This window comes from Anthonomus grandis, chromosome 22 (assembly GCF_022605725.1).
Source record: "Anthonomus grandis grandis chromosome 22, icAntGran1.3, whole genome shotgun sequence".
NCBI lineage: Eukaryota > Metazoa > Arthropoda > Insecta > Coleoptera > Curculionidae > Anthonomus > Anthonomus grandis.
Window position 1 is genome coordinate 41,025,380 of NC_065567.1, and position 27,055 is coordinate 41,052,434.

Sequence of the window (27,055 nt, forward strand, 5' to 3'; positions counted from 1 at the left end):
TTGATTTTTTTCAAAGTCAAACTAAGTATACCAGCGTCTTATTCTGATCACCTAGATTACGAAAACACCGGGTTATACCAGGATCCGAGCAGAACTAAGGGAATGAGAGCACTTTGAAGATCCTGAAAAAGTCGTTTTCGACGTCCGTTTTTGAGGCCAAAAATGGGCTACAAAAATGCCATATCTCGGCTCTCGTAGAAGCTACGACCTTGCGGATGGTCTCGTTGGATTCAGAAGGACGAAACTAAGATAACACCGTTGGAATTTTCCCGATAGCTCCCATAGAAGCTGAGATATGAGCCTTCAAAGTTTGGGTTTTTTCATTTTTCGGGTATATCCCCCCGTATCGAATTTTTTCACCAAAAATTGATTTTTTTCAAAGTCAAACTAAGTATACCAGCGTCTTATTCTGATCACCTAGATTACGAAAACACCGGGTTATACCAGGATCCGAGCAGAACTAAGGGAATGAGAGCACTTTGAAGATCCTGAAAAAGTCGTTTTCGACGTCCGTTTTTGAGGCCAAAAATGGGCTACAAAAATGCCATATCTCGGCTCTCGTAGAAGCTACGACCTTGCGGATGGTCTCGTTGGATTCAGAAGGACGAAGCTAAGATAAGACCGTTGGAATTTTCCCGATAGCTCCCATAGAAGCTGAGATATGAGCCTTCAAAGTTTGGGTTTTTTCATTTTTCGGGTATACCCCCCCGTATCGAATTTTTTCACCAAAAATTGATTTTTTTCAAAGTCAAACTAAGTATACCAGCGTCTTATTCTGATCACCTAGATTACGAAAACACCGGGTTATAACAGGATCCGAGCAGAACTAAGGGATTGAGAGCACTTTGAAAATCCTGAAAAAGGAGTTTTCGACGTCCGATTTTGAGACCAAAAATGGGCTACAAAAATGCCATATCTCGGTTCTCGTAGAAGCTACGATCTTGCGGATGGTGTCGTTGGATTCAGAAGGACGAAACTAAGATAACACCGTTGGAATTTTCCCGATAGCTCCCATAGAAGCCGAGATATGAGCCTTCAAAGTTTGGGTTTTTTCATTTTTCGGGTATACCCCCCCGTATCGAATTTTTTCACCAAAAATTGATTTTTTTCAAAGTCAAACTAAGTATACCAGCGTCTTATTCTGATCACCTAGATTACGAAAACACCGGGTTATAACAGGATCCGAGCAGAACTAAGGGATTGAGAGCACTTTGAAAATCCTGAAAAAGGAGTTTTCGACGTCCGATTTTGAGACCAAAAATGGGCTACAAAAATGCCATATCTCGGCTCTCGTAGAAGCTACAATCTTGCGGATGGTCTCGTTGGATTCAAAATGCCGAAACTAAGACAAGATTGTTGGAATTTTCCCGATAGCTCCCATAGAAGCTGAGATATGAGCCTTCAAAGTTTGGGTTTTTTCATTTTTCGGGTATACCCCCCCGTATCAAATTTTTTCGATTTTTCTTAAAAACTATATTTTTTTCAATTTTAATAATTATGTGCAAGGTGCCCCTTTGCCAGGAGTGCTTGGTAGTTTTTAAATGAAAGCTTTATCTTTAATACCAAAAAAGTTATGCAAAATTTTCGATCTAAAAAAGTACATGTTAATTGTAAAAAACCGAAATTTCGATTTTTTTCAAAAACTATAATTTTTTCAATTTTAATAATTATGTGCAAGGTGCCCCTTTGCAAGGAGTACTTGACAGTTTTTAAATGAAAGCTCTATCTTAAATACCAAAAAAGTTATGCAAAATTTACGATCTTATAAAGTACATGTTAATGGTAAAAAACCGAAATTTCGATTTTTTTCAAAAACTACAATTTTTTTAGTTTTTAATTATTATGTACAAGGTGCCCCTTTGTAAAAATTAAAAATAAATAATTATAAAAACAAACACGATATAGCTTGACTTGCCTTAATCCTAACTTCTTCTGACTCGTCTTGCATCAGTCTGGTCTGGTCTGGATCATGCGGTATACCTCCGGAAAATCCAGATAAGGGCCAACCTTCTGGATTGTACTTTTAGAGGCCTAAATGGGGTCCATGCATGAGTTAAGTGAGTAAAATGATCCAAAAAAGTCATACCTTGACAACATACACGTCTGGATCGCATAGATGCAAGAGTAAAGTGATGAGGTTCCCTTGGATCTCACTCGATCCTTGAATGCCTCAAAATTGGTCTCCTGGCCAAGGGATGTTGCCAGATCTCCTAATAACTGGATCGAGGATCTCCTTAGACGTGGATCCTCTTGACTGAATAGCAACTTGATCCTCACTGCTCCGGTAACTTGAAAGGAACTGAATTTGAACCCTGGCAAACTGTTCAGGAGTTTCGAGAAGGATTGCAGGGACTCCAGGATCAGCTCGCTTTCGTTCCTAGATAAGGAAGAATGGGTCGATCATTTTGTAAATGATTAAATTAAAAGTAGAACCTTTCAAGGAACCTACAGTTGAGTAGCTCGTTGTCGAGTTATTTCTTCGGGTCCTATTTATTTATTAAGAAATAAATCCTGGAATTTTTACTGACTTGACTTAGAAAATGGACAATATTGATAATGTGGACTAAAAACTCATTAAAATCCATATTGAGATTTGATCACCAGAAACAAAGTCTGTGATAATCACAGAAAAGCTTGCCGGTCAATAAAATCAATCAATTAATAAATTGTCACTGTCAAAATTAGATGTTTTATTTGTAATTCTTATGGTAGAGATTTATTCAAAGTAAGTATATGTAAACGGAATCCAGGTATTAGAGGTTTTTAAAGAAGAAGAGGGAGAAGAAGAAGAAGAAAAAGAAGAAGCAGAAGAAACTTTGGGCTCAACTGCTTGTAAAAAATCAATAATTTTGTCCAGGCATTTAAAAAAGAGGAAGAAGAAGAAGGAGAAGAGAAGTAGCAGTAGCCAAAGTGCGAGAGAAAAGAAGAGAGATGAGAGATGAGAGAGAGAAAAGAGGACTCGTATGTCAAAGAAACCACTTATGTCGGGAAATCTCAGTTAATTCACCTCAGTTATGGGCTTAGTTTTAACACCTTTTAATAACAAAATAGATAACATAAATTGCTAGCCAAGAAACAGGACAGTTGTAACCTTACCTATTAATAATAAAAGCACTAACCCGGATTAAAACCTTTTAACGAAACCACGGAGTCAAAAGCGCCATACTTCTTTATTAAATAATGTAAACGAAGTGTGATAAACGAAGTAATAATCATAAGTATACTCCGAGCAGAAATGTAGGGTTTAAAGAATGTCATACATTTCCACAAATAAATAAAACATTTAAGACGCCCGATATTCTAATAGAACGAACTATAGCAAATTTAGAGGTCGTTCCGCTACATTATATATTTAAGAAAGAACTACGGGTTTGATAAATTTTTTTAATTTTCAAAATTTTTATAGACACTTTTTGTTCCAAATTAAAAATAGAACAAAATACAAAGAATAACATTTAACCGTAAAACGAAAAATAAAGGAGTTATGGGAGGTTTTTGAAATTTTTGAAAAATTGAAAAAAAAAATATTTTTTTTGGCAAATCGATAGACCATTTAAAACACTTTAAAAAAATTATATAAAACTTTTCGAAAAATGCATCAAAAAAAAGTTATACGCAAAAAGTCTTTCTCAAAAATGCAAAGGGTTATCCCTGGAAAATTGCTCATAAAATCGGTTTTTATTTTTTTTCGGGAAAAATATTGGTTGCAGAAAAAAAATTGTATTAGCAAAAGTTGTTTGGAACCTCAATGCCCATCAGATTCAATAAAAAAAAGATTTTTAAGTCTAACAGTTTTCCAGAAAATTGAAAAAAGCCTTTAAACAGTTTATCTTTATTTTCTCGAAAAATAGATGTAATATTAAAAAAAAAATTTTTGCACCGAATTTCCGATCAAAAACAGAACAAATCATAATGAACGATATTTAATCGTAAAACAAGAAATACCAGAATTATAAAAGATTTTTGAGAAAAGTTAAGAAACTTACCCCAAATTGTGATAATCCAAACAGTTCATTAAAATGCCCAGTATCTGATTGCAGTACCGCACCACGAGCTCCTTATTCAAATTCTCCGGGGCATACCCCGATCTTCCGCACCCAGCAGCTCTGGTCCAGCTGGACATCCAAAATCATCTCCAATAGGTTTTCTATTAAAACCGCCTGTTTGCACTCTACATTGTCCTTGATCAAGTAGGTAAAGAAAGCGAACACTACCGTCCACTAAGGTATCAGGTCCGACCGAATACTGGGCCCATAAAGGAGACGATCCATGACAAAGTGTGCTACATGTCTGCACATACGTCTCCTACCACTGTTTCGGTCATTTTTAGAAAGAGAAGTTAGTCCTGGTCGCTGCAGAGAGAGCTGGAGAATAAAAGGTACGGTCACATGTGAACGAGTGAGTCAACCCATATCCCCCACCCGCCCCACACTGTTTATCAGTAAGAAATTAAATACCCCCCCCCCCTTTCAAATTTTTTCATAATTTTTTTTTATTCGAATTCCAACTAACTATAACAGCGGATTATTCTCATCAAGTAGATCACGAAAATACCGGGTTATAAGGGAATCTAAGCAGAACTAAGAAATCAAGTATTTTTTCGACCTCGTTTTTGAGGCCAAAAATGGGCTACAAAAATGCCATATCTCGGCTATCGTAAAATCTACGACCTTGCGGATGGTCTCGTTGGATTCAGAAGGACAAAACTAAGACAAGACCGTTGGAATTTTCCCGATAGCTTCCATAGAAGCCGAGATATGAGTCTTCAAAGTTTGGGTTTTTTCATTTTTCGGGTATACCCCCCCGTATCGAATTTTTCACTAAAAATTGAATTTTTTCAAAGTCAAACTAAGTATACCAGCGTTTTATTTGGATCACCTAGATTACGAAAACACCGGGTTATAACAGGATCCGAGCAGAACTAAGGGAATGAGACCACTTTGAAAATCCTGAAAAAGTCGTTTTCGACGTCCGTTTTTGAGGCCAAAAATGGGCTACAAAAATGCCATATCTCGGCTCTCGTAGAAGCTACGACCTTGCGGATGGTCTCGTTGGATTCAGAAGGACGAAACTAAGATTAGACCGTTGGAATTTTCCCGATAGCTTCCATAGAAGCCGAGATATGAGTCTTCAAAGTTTGGGTTTTTTCATTTTTCGGGTATACCCCCCCGTATCGAATTTTTCACTAAAAATTGAATTTTTTCAAAGTCAAACTAAGTATACCAGCGTCTTATTCCGATCACCTAGATTACGAAAACACCGGGTTATAACAGGATCTGAGCAGAACTAAGGCAATGAGAGCACTTTGAAAATCCTGAAAAAGTCGTTTTCGACGTCCGTTTTTGAGGCAAAAAATGGGCATCAAAAATGCCATATCTCGGCTATCGTAAGACCTACGACCTTGCGGATGGTCTCGTTGGATTCAGAATGACGAAACTAAGACAAAACCGTTGGAATTTTCCCGATAGCTCCTATAGAAGCCGAGATATCGACCTTCAAAGTTTGGGTTTTTTTATTTTTCGGGTATACCCCCCCGTATCGAATTTTTTCACCAAAAATTGATTTTTTTCGAAATCAAACAAAGTATACCAGCGTTTTATTTGGATTACCTAGATTACGAAAACACCGGGTTATAACAGGATCCGAGCAGAACTAAGGGAATGAGAGCACTTTGAAAATCCTGAAAAAGTCGTTTTCGACGTCCGTTTTTGAGGCCAAAAATTGGCATCAAAAATGCCATATTTCGGCTCTCGTAGAAGCTACGACTTTGCGGATGGTCTCGTTGGATTCAGAAGGACGAAACTAAGACAAAACCGTTGGAATTTTCCCGATAGCTCCCATAGAAGCCGAGATATCGACCTTCAAAATTTGGGTTTTTTCATTTTTCGGGTATTCCCCCCCGTATCGAATTTTTCACCAAAAATTGATTTTTTTCGAAATCAAACTAAGTATACCAGCGTCTTATTTGGATCACCTAGATTACGAAAACACCGGGTTATAACAGAATCCGAGCAGAACTAAGGGAATGAGAGCACTTTGAAAATCCTGAAAAAGTCGTTTTCGACGTCCGTTTTTGAGGCCAAAAATGGGCTACAAAAATGCCATATTTCGGCTCTCGTAGAAGCTACGACTTTGCGGATGGTCTCGTTGGATTCAGAAGGACGAAACTAAGACAACAATGTTGAAATCTTCCCGATAGCTCCCACAGAAGCCCAGATATCGATCTTCAAAGTTTGGGTTTTTTCATTTTTCGGGTATACCCCCCCGTATCGAATTTTTTCACCAAAAATTGATTTTTTTCAAAGTCAAACTAAGTATACCAGCGTCTTATTCTGATCACCTAGATTACGAAAACACCGGGTTATAACAGGATCCGAGCAGAACTAAGAGATTGAGAGCACTTTGAAAATCCTGAAAAAGGAGTTTTCGACGTCCGATTTTGAGACCAAAAATGGGCTACAAAAATGCCATATCTCGGCTCTCGTAGAAGCTACGATCTTGCGGATGGTCTCGTTGGATTCAAAATGCCGAAACTAAGACAAGATTGTTGGAATTTTCCCGATAGCTCCCATAGAAGCTGAGATATGAGCCTTCAAAGTTTGGGTTTTTTCATTTTTCGGGTATACCCCCCCGTATCGAATTTTTTCACCAAAAATTGATTTTTTTCAAAGTCAAACTAAGTATACCAGCGTCTTATTCTGATCACCTAGATTACGAAAACACCGGGTTATAACAGGATCCGAGCAGAACTAAGGGATTGAGAGCACTTTGAAAATCCTGAAAAAGGAGTTTTCGACGTCCGATTTTGAGACCAAAAATGGGCTACAAAAATGCCATATCTCGGCTCTCGTAGAAGCTACGATCTTGCGGATGGTGTCGTTGGATTCAGAAGGACGAAACTAAGATAACACCGTTGGAATTTTCCCGATAGCTCCCATAGAAGCCAAGATATGAGCCTTCAAAGTTTGGGTTTTTTCATTTTTCGGGTATACCCCCCCGTATCGAATTTTTTCACCAAAAATTGATTTTTTTCAAAGTCAAACTAAGTATACCAGCGTCTTATTCTGATCACCTAGATTACGAAAACACCGGGTTATACCAGGATCCGAGCAGAACTAAGGGAATGAGAGCACTTTGAAAATCCTGAAAAAATCGTTTTCGACGTCCGTTTTTGAGGCCAAAAATGGGCTACAAAAATGCCATATCTCGGCTCTCGTAGAAGCTACGATCTTGCGGATGGTGTCGTTGGATTCAGAAGGACAAAACTAAGATAACACCGTTGGAATTTTCCCGATAGCTCCCATAGAAGCCGAGATATGAGCCTTCAAAGTTTGGGTTTTTTCATTTTTCGGGTATACCCCCCCGTATCGAATTTTTTCACCAAAAATTGATTTTTTTCAAAGTCAAACTAAATATACCAGCGTCTTATTCTGATCACCTAGATTACGAAAACACCGGATTATACCAGGATCCGAGCAGAACTAAGGGAATGAGAGCACTTTGAAAATCCTGAAAAAATCGTTTTCGCCGTCCGTTTTTGAGGCCAAAAATGGGCTACAAAAATGCCATATCTCGGTTCTCGTAGAAGCTACGACCTTGCGGATGGTCTCGTTGGATTCAGAAGGACGAAACTAAGACAACAATGTTAAAATCTTGCCGATAGCTCCCACAGAAGCCCAGATATCGACCTTCAAAGTTTGGGTTTTTTTATTTTTCGGGTATACCCCCCCGTATCGAATTTTTTCACCAAAAATTGATTTTTTTCAAAATCAAACTAAGTATACCAGCGTCTTATTTGGATCACCTAGATTACGAAAACACCGGGTTATAACAGGATCCGAGCAGAACTAAGGGAATGAGAGCACTTTGAAAATCCTGAAAAAGTCGTTTTCGACGTCCGTTTTTGAGGCCAAAAATGGGCTACAAAAATGCCATATCTCGGCTCTCGTAGAAGCTACGACCTTGCGGGTGGTCTCGTTGGATTCAGAAGGACGAAACTAAGACAACACTGTTGGAATCTTCCCGATAGCTCCCATAGAAGCCGAGATATCGACCTTCAAAATTTGGGTTTTTTCATTTTTCGGGTATTCCCCCCCGTATCGAATTTTTCACCAAAAATTGATTTTTTTCGAAATCAAACTAAGTATACCAGCGTCTTATTTGGATCACCTAGATTACGAAAACACCGGGTTATAACAGGATCCGAGCAGAACTAAGGGAATGAGAGCACTTTGAAAATCTTGAAAAAGTCGTTTTCGACGTCCGTTTTTGAGGCCAAAAATGGGCATCAAAAATGCCATATCTCGGCGATCGTAAGAGCTACGACCTTGCGGATGGTCTCGTTGGATTCAGAATGACGAAACTAAGACAAAACCGTTGGAATTTTCCCGATAGCTCCCATAGAAGCCGAGATATCGACCTTCAAAGTTTGGGTTTTTTCATTTTTCGGGTATACCCCTCCGTATCGAATTTTTCACCAAAAATTGATTTTTTTCGAAATCAAACTAAGTATACCAGCGTCTTATTTAGATCACCTAGATTACGAAAACACCGGGATATAACAGGATCCGAGCAGAACTAAGGGAATGAGAGCACTTTGAAAATCCTGAAAAAATCGTTTTCGACGTCCGTTTTTGAGGCCAAAAATGGGCTACAAAAATGCCATATCTCGGCTCTCGTAGAAGCTACGATCTTGCGGATGGTCTCGTTGGATTCAAAATGCCGAAACTAAGACAAGATTGTTGGAATTTTCCCGATAGCTCCCATAGAAGCTGAGATATGAGCCTTCAAAGTTTGGGTTTTTTCATTTTTCGGGTATACCCCCCCGTATCGAATTTTTTCACCAAAAATTGATTTTTTTCAAAGTCAAACTAAGTATACCAGCGTCTTATTCTGATCACCTAGATTACGAAAACACCGGGTTATAACAATATCCGAGCAGAACTAAGGGATTGAGAGCACTTTGAAAATCCTGAAAAAGGAGTTTTCGACGTCCGATTTTGAGACCAAAAATGGGCTACAAAAATGCCATATCTCGGCTCTCGTAGAAGCTACGACCTTGCGGATGGTCTCGTTGGATTCAGAAGGACGAAACTAAGATAACACCGTTGGAATTTTCCCGATAGCTCCCATAGAAGCTGAGATATGAGCCTGCAAAGTTTGGGTTTTTTCATTTTTCGGGTATATCCCCCCGTATCGAATTTTTTCACCAAAAATTGATTTTTTTCAAAGTCAAACTAAGTATACCAGCGTCTTATTCTGATCACCTAGATTACGAAAACACCGGGTTATACCAGGATCCGAGCAGAACTAAGGGAATGAGAGCACTTTGAAGATCCTGAAAAAGTCGTTTTCGACGTCCGTTTTTGAGGCCAAAAATGGGCTACAAAAATGCCATATCTCGGCTCTCGTAGAAGCTACGATCTTGCGGATGGTCTCTTTGGATTCAAAATGCCGAAACTAAGACAAGATTGTTGGAATTTTCCCGATAGCTCCCATAGAAGCTGAGATATGAGCCTTCAAAGTTTGGGTTTTTTCATTTTTCGGGTATACCCCCCCGTATCGAATTTTTTCACCAAAAATTGATTTTTTTCAAAGTCAAACTAAGTATACCAGCGTCTTATTCTGATCACCTAGATTACGAAAACACCGGGTTATAACAGGATCCGAGCAGAACTAAGGGATTGAGAGCACTTTGAAAATCCTGAAAAAGGAGTTTTCGACGTCCGATTTTGAGAACAAAAATGGGGTACAAAAATGCCATATCTCGGCTCTCGTAGAAGCTACGACCTTGCGGATGGTGTCGTTGGATTCAGAAGGACGAAACTAAGATAACACCGTTGGAATTTTCCCGATAGCTCCCATAGAAGCTGAGATATGAGCCTTCAAAGTTTGGATTTTTTCATTTTTCGGGTATACCCCCCCGTATCGAATTTTTTCACCAAAAATTGATTTTTTTCAAAGTCAAACTAATTATACCAGCGTCTTATTCTGATCACCTAGATTACGAAAACACCGGGTTATACCAGGATCCGAGCAGAACTAAGGGAATGAGAGCACTTTGAAGATCCTGAAAAAGTCGTTTTCGACGTCCGTTTTTGAGGCCAAAAATGGGCATCAAAAATGCCATATCTCGGCGATCGTAAAAGCTACGACCTTGCGGATGGTCTCGTTGGATTCAGAAGGACGAAAATAAGATTAGACCGTTGCAATTTTCCCGATAGCTTCCATAGAAGCCGAGATATGAGTCTTCAAAGTTTGGGTTTTTTCATTTTTCGGGTATACCCCCCCGTATCGAATTTTTCACCAAAAATTGAATTTTTTCAAAGTCAAACTAAGTATACCAGCGTCTTATTCTGATCACCTAGATTACGAAAACACCGGGTTGTAAGAGGATCCGAGCAGAACTAAGGGAATGAGAGCACTTTGAAAATCCTGAAAAAGTCGTTTTCGACGTCCGTTTTTGAGGCCAAAAATGGGCATCAAAAATGCCATATCTCGGCGATCGTAAGAGCTACGACCTTGCGGATGGTCTCGTTGGATTCAGAATGACGAAACTAAGACAAAATCGTTGGAATTTTCCCGATAGCTCCCATAGAAGCCGAGATATCGACCTTCAAAGTTTGGGTTTTTTCATTTTTTCGGGTATACCCCCCCGTATCGAATTTTTTCACCAAAAATTGATTTTTTTGAAATCAAACTAAGTATACCAGCGTTTTATTTGGATCACCTAGATTACGAAAACACCGGGTTATAACAGGATCCGAGCAGAACTAAGGGAATGAGAGCACTTTGAAAATCCTGAAAAAGTCGTTTTCGACGTCCGTTTTTGAGGCCAAAAATGGGCTACAAAAATGCCATATCTCGGCTCTCGTAGAAGCTACGACCTTGCGGATGGTCTCGTTGGATTCAGAAGAACGAAACTAAGATTGGACCGTTGGAATTTTCCCGATAGCTTCCATAGAAGCCGAGATATGAGTCTTCAAAGTTTGGGTTTTTTCATTTTTCGGGTATACCCCCCCGTATCAAATTTTTTCACCAATAATTGATTTTTTTCGAAATCAAACTAAGTATACCAGCGTCTTCTTTGGATCACCTAGATTACGAAAACACCGGGTTATAACAGGATCCGAGCAGAACTAAGGGAATGAGAGCACTCTGAAAATCCTGAAAAAGTCGTTTTCGACGTCCGTTTTTGAGGCCAAAAATGGGCATCAAAAATGCCATATCTCGGCTATCGTAAGACCTACGACCCTGCGGATGGTCTCGTTGGATTCAGAATGACGAAACTAAGACAAAACCGTTGGAATTTTCCCGATAGCTCCCATAGAAGCCGAGATATCGACCTTCAAAGTTTGGGTTTTTTCATTTTTCGGGTATACCCCCCCGTATCGAATTTTTTCACCAAAAATTGATTTTTTTGAAATCAAACTAAGTATACCAGCGTTTTATTTGGATCACCTAGATTACGAAAACACCGGGTTATAACAGGATCCGAGCAGAACTAAGGGAATGAGAGCACTTTGAAAATCCTGAAAAAGTCGTTTTCGACGTCCGTTTTTGAGGCCAAAAATGGGCTACAAAAATGCCATATCTCGGCTCTCGTAGAAGCTACGACCTTGCGGATGGTCTCGTTGGATTCAGAAGGACGAAACTAAGACAAAACCGTTGGAATTTTCCCGATAGCTCCCATAGAAGCCGAGATATCGACCTTCAAAATTTGGGTTTTTTCATTTTTCGGTTATACCCCCCCGTATCGAATTTTTTCACCAAAAATTGATTTTTTTCGAAATCAAACTAAGTATACCAGCGTCTTATTCTGATCACCTAGATTACGAAAACCCTGGGTTATACCAGGATCCGAGCAGAACTAAGGGAATGAGAGCACTTTGAAAATCCTGAAAAAGTCGTTTTCGACGTCCGTTTTTGAGGCCAAAAATGGGATACAAAAATGCCATATCTCGGCTCTCGTAGAAGCTACGACCTTGCGGATGGTCTCGTTGGATTCAGAAGGACGAAACTAAGACAAAACCGTTGGAATTTTCCCGATAGCTCCCATAGAAGCCGAGATATCGACCTTCAAAATTTGGGTTTTTTCATTTTTCGGTTATACCCCCCCGTATCGAATTTTTTCACCAAAAATTGATTTTTTTCGAAATCAAACTAAGTATACCAGCGTTTTATTTGGATCACCTAGATTACGAAAACACCGGGTTATAACAGGATCCGAGCAGAACTAAGGGAATGAGAGCACTTTGAAAATCCTGAAAAAGTCGTTTTTGACGTCCGTTTTTAAGGCCAAAAATGGGCTACAAAAATGCGATATCTCGGCTATCGTAAAAGATACGATCTTGCGGATGGTCTCGCTGATGGTACTACAAGGTGCCCCTTTGCAAGGAGTACTTGACAGTTTTTAAATGAAAGCTCTATCTTTAATAACAAAAAAGTTATGCAAAATTTTCGATCTAAAAAAGTACATGTTAATTGCAATAAACCGAAATTTCGATTTTTCTTAAAAACTATAATTTTTTTAGTTTTTGATAATTATGTGCAAGGTGCCCCTTTGTCAGGAGTACTTGGCAGTTTTTAAATGAAAGCTCTATCTTTAATAACAAAAAAGTTATGCAAAATTTTCGATCTAAAAAAGTACATGTTAATTGTAAAAAACCGAAATTTCGATTTTTCTCAAAAACTATATTTTTTTCAATTTTGATAATTATGTGCAAGGTGCCCCTTTGCAAGGAGTACTTGGCAGTTTTTAAATGAAAGCTTTATCTTTAATAACAAAAAAGTTATGCAAAATTTTCGATCTAAAAAAGTACATGTTAATTGTAAAAAACCGAAATTTCAATTTTTCTCAAAAACTATAATTTTTTCAATTTTGATAATTATGTGCAAGGTGCCCCTTCGCTAGGAGTACTTAACAGTTTTTAAATGAAAGCTCTATTTTTAATAACAAAAAAGTTATGCAAAATTTTCGATCTAAAAAAGTACATGTTAATGGTAAAAAACGGAAATTTCGATTTTTTTCCAAAACTACAATTTTTTTTATTTTTTTATTATTACGTACAAGGTGCCCCTTTGCAAGGAGTACTTGACAGTTTTTAAATGAAAGCTCTATCTTTAATACCAAAAAAGTTATGCAAAATTTTCGATCTAAAAAAGTACATGTTAATTGTAAAAAACCGAAATTTCGATTTTTCTCAAAAACTATAATTTTTTCAATTTTGATAATTATGTGCAAGGTGCCCCTTCGCTAGGAGTACTTAACAGTTTTTAAATGAAAGCTCTATTTTTAATAACAAAAAAGTTATGCAAAATTTTCGATCTAAAAAAGTACATGTTAATTGTAAAAAACCGAAATTTCAATTTTTCTCAAAAACTATAATTTTTTCAATTTTGATAATTATGTGCAAGGTGCCCCTTCGCTAGGAGTACTTGACAGTTTTTAAATGAAAGCTCTATCTTTAATACCAAAAAAGTTATGCAAAATTTTCGATCTAAAAAAGTACATGTTAATTGTAAAAAATCGAAATTTCGATTTTTCTCAAAAACTATAATTTTTTCAATTTTGATAATTATGTGCAAGGTGCCCCTTTGCAAGGAGTACTTGACAGTTTTTAAATGAAAGCCTTATCTTTAATAACAAAAAAGTTATGCCAAATTTTCGATCTAAAAAAGTACATGTTAATGGTAAAAAACGGAAATTTCGATTTTTTTCAAAAACTACAATTTTTTTAGTTTTTTATTATTACGTACAAGGTGCCCCTTTGAAAGGAGTACTTGACAGTTTTTAAATGAAAGCTCTATCTTTAATAACAAAAAAGTTATGCAAAATTTTCGATCTAAAAAAGTACATGTTAATTGTAAAAAACCGAAATTTCGATTTTGCTCAAGAACTACCATTTTTTTAGTTTTTGATTCTCACGTACAAGGTGCCCCTTTGCAAGAAGTACTTCACAGTTTTTAAATAAAAGCTCTATCTTCAATAACAAAAAAGTTATGCAAAATTTTCGATCTAAAAAAGTACATGTTAATTGTTAAAAACCGAAATTTCGATTTTTCTCAAAAACTATAATTTTTTCAGTTTTTGATAATTATGAGCAAGGTGCCTCTTTGTGAGGAGTACTTGGCAGTGTTTAAATGAAAGCTCTATCTTATATACCAAAAAATTTATGCAAAATTTACGAACTTATAAAGTACATGTTAATGGTAAAAAACCGAAATTTCGATTTTTCTCAAAAACTATAATTTTTTCAATTTTGATAATTATGTGCAAGGTGTCCCTTTGCAAGGAGTATTTGACAGTTTTTAAATGAAAGCTCTATCTTTAATAACAAGAAAGTTATGCAAAATTTTCAATCTAAAAAAAGTACATGTTAATTGTAAAAAACCGAAATTTCGATTTTTCTCAAAAACTATAATTTTTTCAATTTTGATAATTATTTGCAAGGTGTCCCTTTGCAAGGAGTATTTGGCAGTTTTTAAATGAAAGCTCTATCTTTAATAACAAAAAAGTTATGCAAAATTTTCGATCTAAAAAAGTACATGTTAATTGTTAAAAACCGAAATTTCGATTTTTCTCAAAAACTATAATTTTTTCAGTTTTTGATAATTATGTGAAAGGTGTCCCTTTGCCAGGAGTACTTGGCAGTTTTTAAATGAGAGCTTTATCTTTAATAACAAAAAAGTTATGCAAAATTTTCGATCTAAAAAAGTACATGTTAATTGTTAAAAACCGAAATTTCGATTTTTCTCAAAAACTATAATTTTTTCAGTTTTTGATAATTATGTGCAAGGTGCTTCTTTGCCAGGAGTACTTGGCAGTTTTTAAATGAAAGCTCTATCTTTAATAACAAAAAAGTTATGCAAAATTTTCGATCTAAAAAAGTACATGTTAATTGTTAAAAACCGAAATTTCGATTTTTCTCAAAAACTATTATTTTTTCAGTTTTTGATAATTATGTGCAAGGTGCCCCTTTGCCAGGAGCACTTGGCAGTTTTTAAATGAAAGCTCTATCTTTAATAACAAAAAAGTTATGCAAAATTTTCGATCTAAAAAAGTACATGTTAATTGTAAAAAACCGAAATTTCGATTTTTCTCAAAAACTATAATTTTTTCAGTTTTTGATATTTATGTGCAAGGTGCCCCTTTGCCAGGAGTACTTGGCAGTTTTTAAATGAAAGCTCTATCTTTAATAACAAAAAAGTTATGCAAAATTTTCGATCTAAAAAAGTACATGTTAACTGTAAAAAACCAAAATTTCGATTTTTCTCAAAAACTATAATTTTTTTCAGTTTTTGATAATTATGTGCAAGGTCCCCCTTTGCCAGGAGTACTTGGCAGTTTTTAAATGAAAGCTCTATCTTTAATAACAAAAAAGTTATGCAAAATTTTCGATCTAAAAAAGTACATGTTAACTGTAAAAAACCGAAATTTCGATTTTTCTCAAAAACTATAATTTTTTCAGTTTTTGATAATTACGTACAAGGTGCCCCTTTGCAAGGAGTACTTGACAGTTTTTAAATGAAAGCTCTATCTTTAATAACAAAAAAGTTATGCAAAATTTTCGATCTAAAAAAGTACGTGTTAATTGTAAAAAACCGAAACTTCGATTTTTCTCAAAAACTATAATTTTTTCAATTTTGATAATTATGTGCAAGGTGCTCCTTCACTAGAAGTACTTGGCAGTTTTTAAATGAAAGCTTTATCTTTAATAACAATAAAGTTATGCAAAATTCTCGATCTAAAAAAGTACATGTTAATGGTAAAAAACCGAAATTTCGATTTTTCTCAAAAACTATAATTTTTTAAATTTTGATAATTATGTGCAAGATGCCCCTTTGCCAGGAGTGCATGGCAGTTTTTAAATAAAAGCTTTATCTTTAATAACAAAAAAGTTATGCAAAATTTTCGATCTAAAAAAGTACATGTTAATTGTAAAAAACCGAAATTTCGATTTTTTTCAAAAACTACAATTTTTTTAGTTTTTGGTTATTACGTACAAGGTGTCCCTTTGCAAGGAGTACTTGACAGTTTTTAAATGAAAGCTCTATCTTTAATAACAAAAAAGTTATGCAAAATTTTCGATCTAAAAAAGTACATGTTAATTGTAAAAAACCGAAATTTCGATTTTTCTCAAAAACCATAATTTTTTCAATTTTGATAATCATATGCAAGGTGCTTCTTTGCCAGGAGTACTTGACAGTTTTTAAATAAAAGCTTTATCTTTAATAATAAAAAAGTTATGCAAAATTTTCGATCTAAAAAAGTACATGTTAATTGTAAAAAACCAAACTTTCGATTTTTCTCAAAAACTATAATTTTTTTAATTTTGATAATTATGTGCAAGGTGCCCCTTTGCGAGGAGTACTTATCAGTTTTTAAATGAAAGCTCTATCTTTAATAACAAAAAAGTTATGCAAAATTTTCGATCTAAAAAAGTACATGTTAATTTTAAAAAATCGAAATTTCGATTTTTCTCAAAAACCATAATTTTTTCAATTTTGATAATCATATGCAAGGTGCTTCTTTGCCAGGAGTACTTGACAGTTTTTAAATGAAAGCTCTATTTTTAATAACAAAAAAGTTATGCAAAATTTTCGATCTAAAAAAGTACATGTTAATTGTAAAAAACCGAAATTTCGATTTTTCTCAAAAACCATAATTTTTTCAATTTTGATAATTATATGCAAGGTGCCCCTTTGCGAGGAGTACTTATCAGTTTTTAAATGAAAGGTCTATCTTTAATACCAAAAAAGTTATGCAAAATTTTCGATCTAAAAAAGTACATGTTAATTGTAAAAAACCTAAATTTCGATTTTTCTCAAAAACTATAATTTTTTCAATTTTGATAATTATGTGCAAGGTGCCCCTTCACTAGGAGTATTTGACAGTTTTTAAATAAAAGCTTTATCTTTAATAACAAAAAAGTTATGCAAAATTTTCGATCTAAAAAAGTACATGTTAATTGTAAAAAAAACGAAATTTCGATTTTTCTCAAAAACTATAATTTTTTCAATTTTGATAATTATGTGCAAGGTGCCCCTTTGCAAGGAGTACTTGACAGTTTTTAAATGAAAGCTCTATCTTTAATAACAAAAAAGTTATGCAAAATTTTCGATCTAAAAAAGTACATGTTAATTGTAAAAAACCGAAATTTCGATTTTTCTCAAAAACCATAATTTTTTCAATTTTGATAATCATAGGCAAGGTGCCCCTTTGCGAGGAGTACTTATCAGTTTTTAAATGAAAGCTCTATCTTTAATACCAAAAAAGTTATGCAAAATTTTCGATCTAAAAAAGTACATGTTAATTGTAAAAAACCGAAATTTCGATTTTTCTCAAAAACCATAATTTTTTCAATTTTGATAATTATATGCAAGGTGCCCCTTTGCGAGGAGTACTTATCAGTTTTTAAATGAAAGCTCTATCTTTAATACCAAAAAAGTTATGCAAAATTTTCGATCTAAAAAAGTACATGTTAATTGTAAAAAACCGAAATTTCGATTTTTCTCAAAAACCATAATTTTTTCAATTTTGATAATCATAGGCAAGGTGCCCCTTTGCGAGGAGTACTTATCAGTTTTTAAATGAAAGCTATATCTTTAATACCAAAAAAGTTATGCTAAATTTTCGATCTAAAAAAGTACATGTTAATTGTAAAAAACCGAAATTTCGATTTTTCTCAAAAACCATAATTTTTTCAATTTTGATAATTATATGCAAGGTGCCCCTTTGCGAGGAGTACTTATCAGTTTTTAAATGAAAGCTCTATCTTTAATACCAAAAAAGTTATGCAAAATTTTCGATCTAAAAAAGTACATGTTAATTGTAAAAAACCGAAATTTCGATTTTTCTCAAAAACTATAATTTTTTCAATTTTGATAATTATGTGCAAGGTGCCCCTTTGCAAGGAGTACTTGACAGTTTTTAAATGAAAGCTCTATCTTTAATAACAAAAAAGTTATGCAAAATTTTCGATCTAAAAAAGTACATGTTAATTGTAAAAAACCGAAATTTCAATTTTTCTCAAAAACTATAATTTTTTCAATTTTGATAATTATGTGCAAGGTGTCCCTTCGCTAGGAGTACTTGACAGTTTTTAAATGAAAGCTCTATCTTTAATATAAAAAAAGTTATGCAAAATTTTCGATCTAAAAAAGTACATGTTAATTGTAAAAAACCGAAATTTCAATTTTTCTCAAAAACTATAATTTTTTCAATTTTGATAATTATGTGCAAGGTGCCCCTTTGCTAGGAGTACTTGACAGTTTTTAAATGAAAGCTCTATCTTTAATAACAAAAAAGTTATGCAACATTTTCGATCTAAAAAAGTACATGTTAATTGTAAAAAATTGAAATTTCGATTTTTCTCAAAAACTATAATTTTTTTCAAAAACTACAATTTTTTTAGTTTTTGATTATTACGTACAAGGTGCCCCTTTGCAAGGAGTACTTGACAGTTTTTAAATGAAAGCTCTATCTTTAATAACAAAAAAGTTATGCAAAATTTTCGATCTAAAAAGTACATGTTAATTGTAAAAAACCGAAATTTCGATTTTTCTCAAAAACTATAATTTTTTCAATTTTGATAATTATGTGCAAGTTGCGTCTTCGCTAGGAGTACTTAACAGTTTTTAAATGAAAGCTCTATCCTAAATAACAAAAAAGTTATGCAAAATTTTCGATCTAAAAAAGTACATGTTAATTGTTAAAAACCGAAATTTCGATTTTTCTCAAAAACTATAATTTTTTCAATTTTGATAATTAGGTGCAAGGTGCCCCTTTGCCAGAAGTGCTTGGCAGTTTTTAAATGAAAGCTTTATCTTTAATAACAAAAAAGTTATGCAAAATTTTCGATCTAAAAAAGTACATGTTAATTGTAAAAAATCGAAATTTCGATTTTTCTCAAAAACTATAATTTTTTCAATTTTGATAATTATGTGCAAGGTGCCCCTTTGCGAGGAGTACTTGGCAGTTTTTAAATGAAAGCTCTATCTTGAATAACAAAAAAGTTATGCAAAATTTTCGATGTAAAAAAGTACATGTTAATTGTAAAAAACCGAAATTTCGATTTTTCACAAATATTATATTTTTTTAAATTTTGATAATTATGTGCAAGGTGCCCCTTCACTAGAAGTACTTGACCGTTTTTAAATGAAAGCTCTATCTTTAATAACAAGAAAGTTATGCAAAATTTTCGATCTAAAAAAGTACATGTTAATTGTAAAAAACAGAAATTTCGATTTTTTTCAAAAACTACAATTTTTTTAGTTTTTGATTATTACGTACAAGGTGCCCCTTTGCAACGAGTACTTGACAGTTTTTAAATGAAAGCTCTATCTTTAATAACAAAAAAGTTATGCAAAATTTTCGATCTAAAAAGTACATGTTAATTGTAAAAAACCGAAATTTCGATTTTTCTCAAAAACTATAATTTTTTCAATTTTGATAATTATTTGCAAGGTGTCCCTTTGCAAGGAGTATTTGGCAGTTTTTAAATGAAAGCTCTATCTTTAATAACAAAAAAGTTATGCAAAATTTTCGATCTAAAAAAGTACATGTTCAAATTCAAATTCAAATTCAAATATATTACTTAAAATTGTACAGTATTGTTACAAAGTTAGTGTTTGTGCCCTAAGTCACAAGTGACTTGTCGGGACACAGTATTTCAGAATACAATAATAATTTAATAATAAATTTGAGAGCTTGTTATAAAAACCAAATTAAATTAACTTAGATTAAATTTGTAAAAGTAATATTTAAATTAATTCATTCTTTTATTCTATCATTAAATAATATTTGCAAATATACCTGTAATTATAACATTTTTTTACATTAGAAAAGGTAGCTTTAATAAAATATTTTCATAGTTACACCTGATCCATTCGGTTATGCGTATATTAAATAGTTTTTTTCTTATAGCCTTAAAAGCGTGTGGTATGAAATTAAAGATTCTTGGCCCCACATAAGATATATGACGTTGACAAATTGTAAAATCTACTTTAGTCAAATAAACATGTTCTCTCGTGACAGATCTAGTAATATTAAGGCGTTGGGGTAGAATCTTATAAATGTTTTTATTCTTCATAAAGTTAAGGGTGCTCTTCAGGTAAAGTTCTCTTACAGTAAGAGCACCACTTTCCAAAAACAAATTAACTGTTGGGTATCTTTTTGGTTTTTTATTTATTATTTTTAGTATATATTTTTGAGTGATAACCAGGTTTGTTAACATTGTGCTACACGCACTACCCCAAATTCTTATACCATAATTTAGAATGGATTCAACCAGAGCCTGATAGACCATCTCCAATAACTCACGAGGCATAAATTCGCGTAGTTGATATAACTTATAAATTGTTTTCCTTATCTTTTTAGTTATGTAATCAATGTGCATATTGTATCTTAAATTTCTATCAATATAGACGCCGAGGTATTTTGTGTACGAAACTGAAGAAATCCTAGAGTCGCAAGTACAATTTTCCATCTGATTTGCAAAACAAGGATAAGTATGTATAGTTAGTTCCACAGGTTCTTCTTGTTGATTAGTGTTATAAATCGAGAAATTTATAAAGTGGGTTTTATTACTATTTAGAGTTAGAAGATGCTGATCCGTCCAAAGTTTAATTAATGTGATATATTTTTCAGCTAGCTTTTGCACTTCTGACCATGATTTTGCTTTTACTAGAATTACTGTATCATCAGCGTAACAAATAATAGAACAATTTATTTCAGGTAAAATTCTTGTAAGGTTGTTTATATAGATCAAAAATAAGAGTGGCCCCAGGACTGTACCCTGTGGCACACCACATTTAACTGTACCCATCTCTCCAACAAGATTATTAATTTTTACTTGTTGTGTTCGATCACTAAGATATGATTCAAAGAGTGCTAACTCAGTACCTCTTAAACCTACGTCACCCAGTATTTGCAAGAGAATGTGATGTGCCACAGTGTCAAAGGCTCTTGCGAGATCAATAAAAATGCCTAAGGTCTTATAACCCTCATTAAAACCATTCAATATTGTTAATTGTAAAAAACCAAAATTTCGATTTTGCTTAAAAACTACAATTTTTTTAGTTTTTGATTCTTACGTACAAGGTGCCCCTTTGCAAGGAGTATTTGACAGTTTTTAAATGAAAGCTCTATCTTTAATAACAAAAAAGTTATGCAAAATTTTCAATCTAAAAAATTACATGTTAATTGTAAAAAACCGAAATTTCGATTTTTCTCAAAAACAATAATTTTTTCAATTTTGATAATTATGTGCAAGGTGCCTCTTTGCGAGGAGTACTTGGCAGTTTTTAAATGAAAGCTCTATCTTGAATAACAAAAAAGTTATGCAAAATTTTCGATGTAAAAAAGTACATGTTAATTGTAAAAAACCGAAATTTCGATTTTTCTCAAAAACTATAATTTTTTTAATTTTGATAATTAGGTGCAAGGTGCCCCTTTGCCAGAAGTGCTTGGCAGTTTTTAAATGAAAGCTTTATCTTTAATAACAAAAAAGTTATGCAAAATTTTCGATCTAAAAAAGTACATGTTAATTGTAAAAAATCGAAATTTCGATTTTTCTCAAAAACTATAATTTTTTCAATTTTGATAATTATGTGCAAGGTGCCCCTCTGCGAGGAGTACTTGGCAGTTTTTAAATGAAAGCTCTATCTTGAATAACAAAAAAGTTATGCAAAATTTTCGATGTAAAAAAGTACATGTTAATTGTAAAAAACCGAAATTTCGAATTTTCTCAAAAACTATAATTTTTTCAATTTTGATAATTAGGTGCAAGGTGCCCCTTTGCCAGAAGTGCTTGGCAGTTTTTAAATGAAAGCTTTATCTTTAATAACAAAAAAGTTATGCAAAATTTTCGATCTAAAAAAGTACATGTTAATTGTAAAAAATCAAAATTTCGATTTTTCTCAAAAACTATAATTTTTTCAATTTTGATAATTATTTGCAAGGTGTCCCTTTGCAAGGAGTATTTGGCAGTTATTAAATGAAAGCTCTATCTTTAATAACAAAAAAGTTATGCAAAATTTTCGATCTAAAAAAGTACATGTTAATTGTAAAAAACCGAAATTTCGATTTTGCTTAAAAACTACAATTTTTTTAGTTTTTGATTCTTACGTACAAGGTGCCCCTTTGCAAGGAGTACTTGACAGTTTTTAAATAAAAGCTCTATCTTCAATAACAAAAAAGTAATGCAAAAATTTTCGATGTAAAAAAGTACATGTTAATTGTAAAAAACCGAAATTTCGATTTTTCTCAAAAACTATAATTTTTTCAATTTTGATAATTAGGTGCAAGGTGCCCCTTTGCCAGAAGTGCTTGGCAGTTTTTAAATAAAAGCTTTATCTTTAATAACAAAAAAGTTATGCAAAATTTTCGATCTAAAAAAGTACATGTTAATTGTAAAAAACCGAAATTTCGATTTTTCTCAAAAACTATAATTTTTTCAATTTTTATAATTATGTGCAAGGTGCCCCTTCGCTAGGAGTACTTAACAGTTTTTAAATGAAAGCTCTATCTTAAATAACAAAAAAGTTATGCAAAATTTTCGATGTAAAAAAGTACATGTTAATTGTTAAAAACCGAAATTTCGATTTTTCTCAAAAACTATAATTTTTTCAATTTTGATAATTAGGTGCAAGGTGCCCCTTTGCCAGAAGTGCTTGGCAGTTTTTAAATGAAAGCTTTATCTTTAATAACAAAAAAGTTATGCAAAATTTTCGATCTAAAAAAGTACATGTTAATTGTAAAAAATCGAAATTTCGATTTTTCTCAAAAACTATAATTTTTTCAATTTTGATAATTATCTGCAAGGTGCCCCTTTGCGAGGAGTACTTGGCAGTTTTTAAATGAAAGCTCTATCTTGAATAACAAAAAAGTTATGCAAAATTTTCGATGTAAAAAAGTACATGTTAATTGTAAAAAACCGAAATTTCGATTTTTCACAAATATTATATTTTTTTAAATTTTGATAATTATGTGCAAGGTGCCCCTTCACTAGAAGTACTTGACCGTTTTTAAATGAAAGCTCTATCTTTAATAACAAGAAAGTTATGCAAAATTTTCGATCTAAAAAAGTACATGTTAATTGTAAAAACAGAAATTTCGATTTTTTTCAAAAACTACAGTTTTTTTAGTTTTTGATTATTACGTACAAGGTGCCCCTTTGCAAGGAGTACTTGACAGTTTTTAAATGAAAGCTCTATCTTTAATAACAAAAAAGTTATGCAAAATTTTCGATCTAAAAAGTACATGTTAATTGTAAAAAACCGAAATTTCGATTTTGCTTAAAAACTACAATTTTTTTAGTTTTTGATTCTTACGTACAAGGTGCCCCTTTGCAAGGAGTACTTGACAGTTTTTAAATAAAAGCTCTATCTTCAATAACAAAAAAGTAATGCAAAAATTTTCGATGTAAAAAAGTACATGTTAATTGTAAAAAACCGAAATTTCGATTTTTCTCAAAAACTATAATTTTTTCAATTTTGATAATTAGGTGCAAGGTGCCCCTTTGCCAGAAGTGCTTGGCAGTTTTTAAATAAAAGCTTTATCTTTAATAACAAAAAAGTTATGCAAAATTTTCGATCTAAAAAAGTACATGTTAATTGTAAAAAACCGAAATTTCGATTTTTCTCAAAAACTATAATTTTTTCAATTTTTATAATTATGTGCAAGGTGCCCCTTCGCTAGGAGTACTTAACAGTTTTTAAATGAAAGCTCTATCTTAAATAACAAAAAAGTTATGCAAAATTTTCGATGTAAAAAAGTACATGTTAATTGTTAAAAACCGAAATTTCGATTTTTCTCAAAAACTATAATTTTTTCAATTTTGATAATTAGGTGCAAGGTGCCCCTTTGCCAGAAGTGCTTGGCAGTTTTTAAATGAAAGCTTTATCTTTAATAACAAAAAAGTTATGCAAAATTTTCGATCTAAAAAAGTACATGTTAATTGTAAAAAATCGAAATTTCGATTTTTCTCAAAAACTATAATTTTTTCAATTTTGATAATTATCTGCAAGGTGCCCCTTTGCGAGGAGTACTTGGCAGTTTTTAAATGAAAGCTCTATCTTGAATAACAAAAAAGTTATGCAAAATTTTCGATGTAAAAAAGTACATGTTAATTGTAAAAAACCGAAATTTCGATTTTTCACAAATATTATATTTTTTTAAATTTTGATAATTATGTGCAAGGTGCCCCTTCACTAGAAGTACTTGACCGTTTTTAAATGAAAGCTCTATCTTTAATAACAAGAAAGTTATGCAAAATTTTCGATCTAAAAAAGTACATGTTAATTGTAAAAACAGAAATTTCGATTTTTTTCAAAAACTACAGTTTTTTTAGTTTTTGATTATTACGTACAAGGTGCCCCTTTGCAAGGAGTACTTGACAGTTTTTAAATGAAAGCTCTATCTTTAATAACAAAAAAGTTATGCAAAATTTTCGATCTAAAAAGTACATGTTAATTGTAAAAAACCGAAATTTCGATTTTTCTCAAAAACTATAATTTTTTAAATTTTGATAATTGTGTGCAAGTTGCGTCTTCGCTAGGAGTACTTAACAGTTTTTAAATGAAAGCTCTATCCTAAATAACAAAAAAGTTATGCAAAATTTTCGATCTAAAAAAGTACATGTTAATTGTAAAAAACCGAAATTTCGATTTTTCTCAAAAACTATAATTTTTTCAATTTTGATAATTATTTGCAAGGTGTCCCTTTGCAAGGAGTATTTGGCAGTTTTTAAATGAAAGCTCTATCTTTAATAACAAAAAAGTTATGCAAAATTTTCGATCTAAAAAAGTACATGTTAATTGTAAAAAACCGAAATTTGGATTTTTCTCAAAAACTATAATTTTTTAAATTTTGATAATTATGTGCAAGTTGCGTCTTCGCTAGGAGTACTTAACAGTTTTTAAATGAAAGCTCTATCCTAAATAACAAAAAAGTTATGCAAAATTTTCGATCTAAAAAAGTACATGTTAATTGTAAAAAACCGAAATTTCGATTTTTCTCAAAAACTATAATTTTTTCAATTTTGATAATTATTTGCAAGGTGTCCCTTTGCAAGGAGTATTTGGCAGTTTTTAATTGAAAGCTCTATCTTTAATAACAAAAAAGTTATGCAAAATTTTCGATCTAAAAAAGTACATGTTAATTGTTAAAAACCGAAATTTTGATTTTTCTCAAAAACTATAATTTTTTCAGTTTTTGATAATTATGTGCAAGGTGCCCCTTTGCCAGGAGTACTTGGCAGTTTTTAAATGAAAGCTCTATCCTAAATAACAAAAAAGTTATGCAAAATTTTCGATCTAAAAAAGTACATGTTAATTGTAAAAAACCGAAATTTCGATTTTTCTCAAAAACTATAATTTTTTCAATTTTGATAATTATTTGCAAGGTGTCCCTTTGCAAGGAGTACTTGACAGTTTTTAAATAAAAGCTCTATCTTAAATAACAAAAAAGTTATGCAAAATTTTCGATCTAAAAAAGTACATGTTAATTGTTAAAAACCGAAATTTTGATTTTTCTCAAAAACTATAATTTTTTCAGTTTTCGATAATTATGTGCAAGGTGCCCCTTTGCCAGGAGTACTTGGCAGTTTTTAAATGAAAGCTCTATCTTTAATAACAAAAAAGTTATGCAAAATTTTCGATCTAAAAAAGTACATATTAATTGTAAAAAACCAAAATTTCGATTTTTCTCAAAAACTATAATTTTTTCAATTTTGATAATTATGTGCAAGGTGTCCCTTTGCAAGGAGTATTTGACAGTTTTTAAATGAAAGCTCTATCTTTAATAACAAAAAAGTTATGCAAAATTTTCAATCTAAAAAAAGTACATGTTAATTGTAAAAAACCGAAATTTCGATTTTTCTCAAAAACTATAATTTTTTCAATTTTGATAATTATTTGCAAGGTGTCCCTTTGCAAGGAGTATTTGGCAGTTTTTAAATGAAAGCTCTATCTCTAATAACAAAAAAGTTATGCAAAATTTTCGATCTAAAAAAGTACATGTTAATTGTTAAAAACCGAAATTTTGATTTTTCTCAAAAACTATAATTTTTTCAGTTTTTGATAATTATGTGCAAGGTGCCCCTTTGCCAGGAGTACTTGGCAGTTTATAAATGAAAGCTCTATCTTTAATAACAAAAAAGTTATGCAAAATTTTCGATCTAAAAAAGTACATGTTAATTGTAAAAAACCGAAATTTCGATTTTTCTCAAAAACAATAATTTTTTCAATTTTGATAATTATGTGCAAGGTGTCCCTTCACTAGGAGTACTTGACAGTTTTTAAATGAAAGCTCTATCTTTAATAACAAAAAAGTTATGCAAAATTTTCGATCTAAAAAAGTACATGTTAACTGTAAAAAACCAAAATTTCGATTTTTCTCAAAAACTATAATTTTTTTCAGTTTTTGATAATTATGTGCAAGGTCCCCCTTTGCGAGGAGTACTTGGCAGTTTTTAAATGAAAGCTCTATCTTTAATAACAAAAAAGTTATGCAAAATTTTCGATCTAAAAAAGTACATGTTAATTGTAAAAAACCGAAATTTCGATTTTTCTCAAAAACTATAATTTTTTTCAGTTTTTGATAATTATGTGCAAGGTCCCCCTTTGCGAGGAGTACTTGGCAGTTTTTAAATGAAAGCTCTATCTTTAATAACAAAAAAGTTATGCAAAATTTTCGATCTAAAAAAGTACATGTTAATTGTAAAAAACCGAAATTTCGATTTTTCTCAAAAACAATAATTTTTTCAATTTCGATAATTATGTGCAAGGTGTCCCTTCACTAGGAGTACTTGACAGTTTTTAAATGAAAGCTCTATCTTTAATAACAAAAAAGTTATGCAAAATTTTCGATCTAAAAAAGTACATGTTAACTGTAAAAAACCAAAATTTCGATTTTTCTCAAAAACTATAATTTTTTTCAGTTTTTGATAATTATGTGCAAGGTCCCCCTTTGCCAGGAGTACTTGGCAGTTTTTAAATGAAAGCTCTATCTTTAATAACAAAAAAGTTATGCAAAATTTTCGATCTAAAAAAT

At 32.4% G+C, this 27,055-nt stretch overlaps 1 protein-coding gene and 1 long non-coding RNA gene across 2 annotated transcripts; one reads left to right on the plus strand and one right to left on the minus strand.

Annotated features, from left to right (window-relative positions):
- Positions 1-1,908: 1,908 nt before the first annotated feature.
- LOC126748551 (uncharacterized) lies at positions 1,909-4,343 on the minus strand. The gene is made up of 3 exons (XM_050457869.1): positions 3,987-4,343; positions 2,087-2,377; positions 1,909-2,031 (listed from the first exon to the last, which is right to left on the minus strand). Exons 1-3 carry the CDS (start codon positions 4,121-4,123, stop codon positions 1,968-1,970), a joined length of 492 nt encoding a protein of 163 aa, XP_050313826.1. The 5' UTR covers positions 4,124-4,343; the 3' UTR covers positions 1,909-1,967.
- Positions 4,344-12,580: 8,237 nt separating this feature from the next.
- LOC126748557 (uncharacterized) lies at positions 12,581-22,507 on the plus strand. Its single transcript, XR_007664765.1, has 3 exons — positions 12,581-12,726; positions 17,902-18,073; positions 22,482-22,507. It is a non-coding gene; the product is annotated as an uncharacterized LOC126748557 (long non-coding RNA).
- The last annotated feature ends 4,548 nt before the right edge of the window (positions 22,508-27,055 follow it).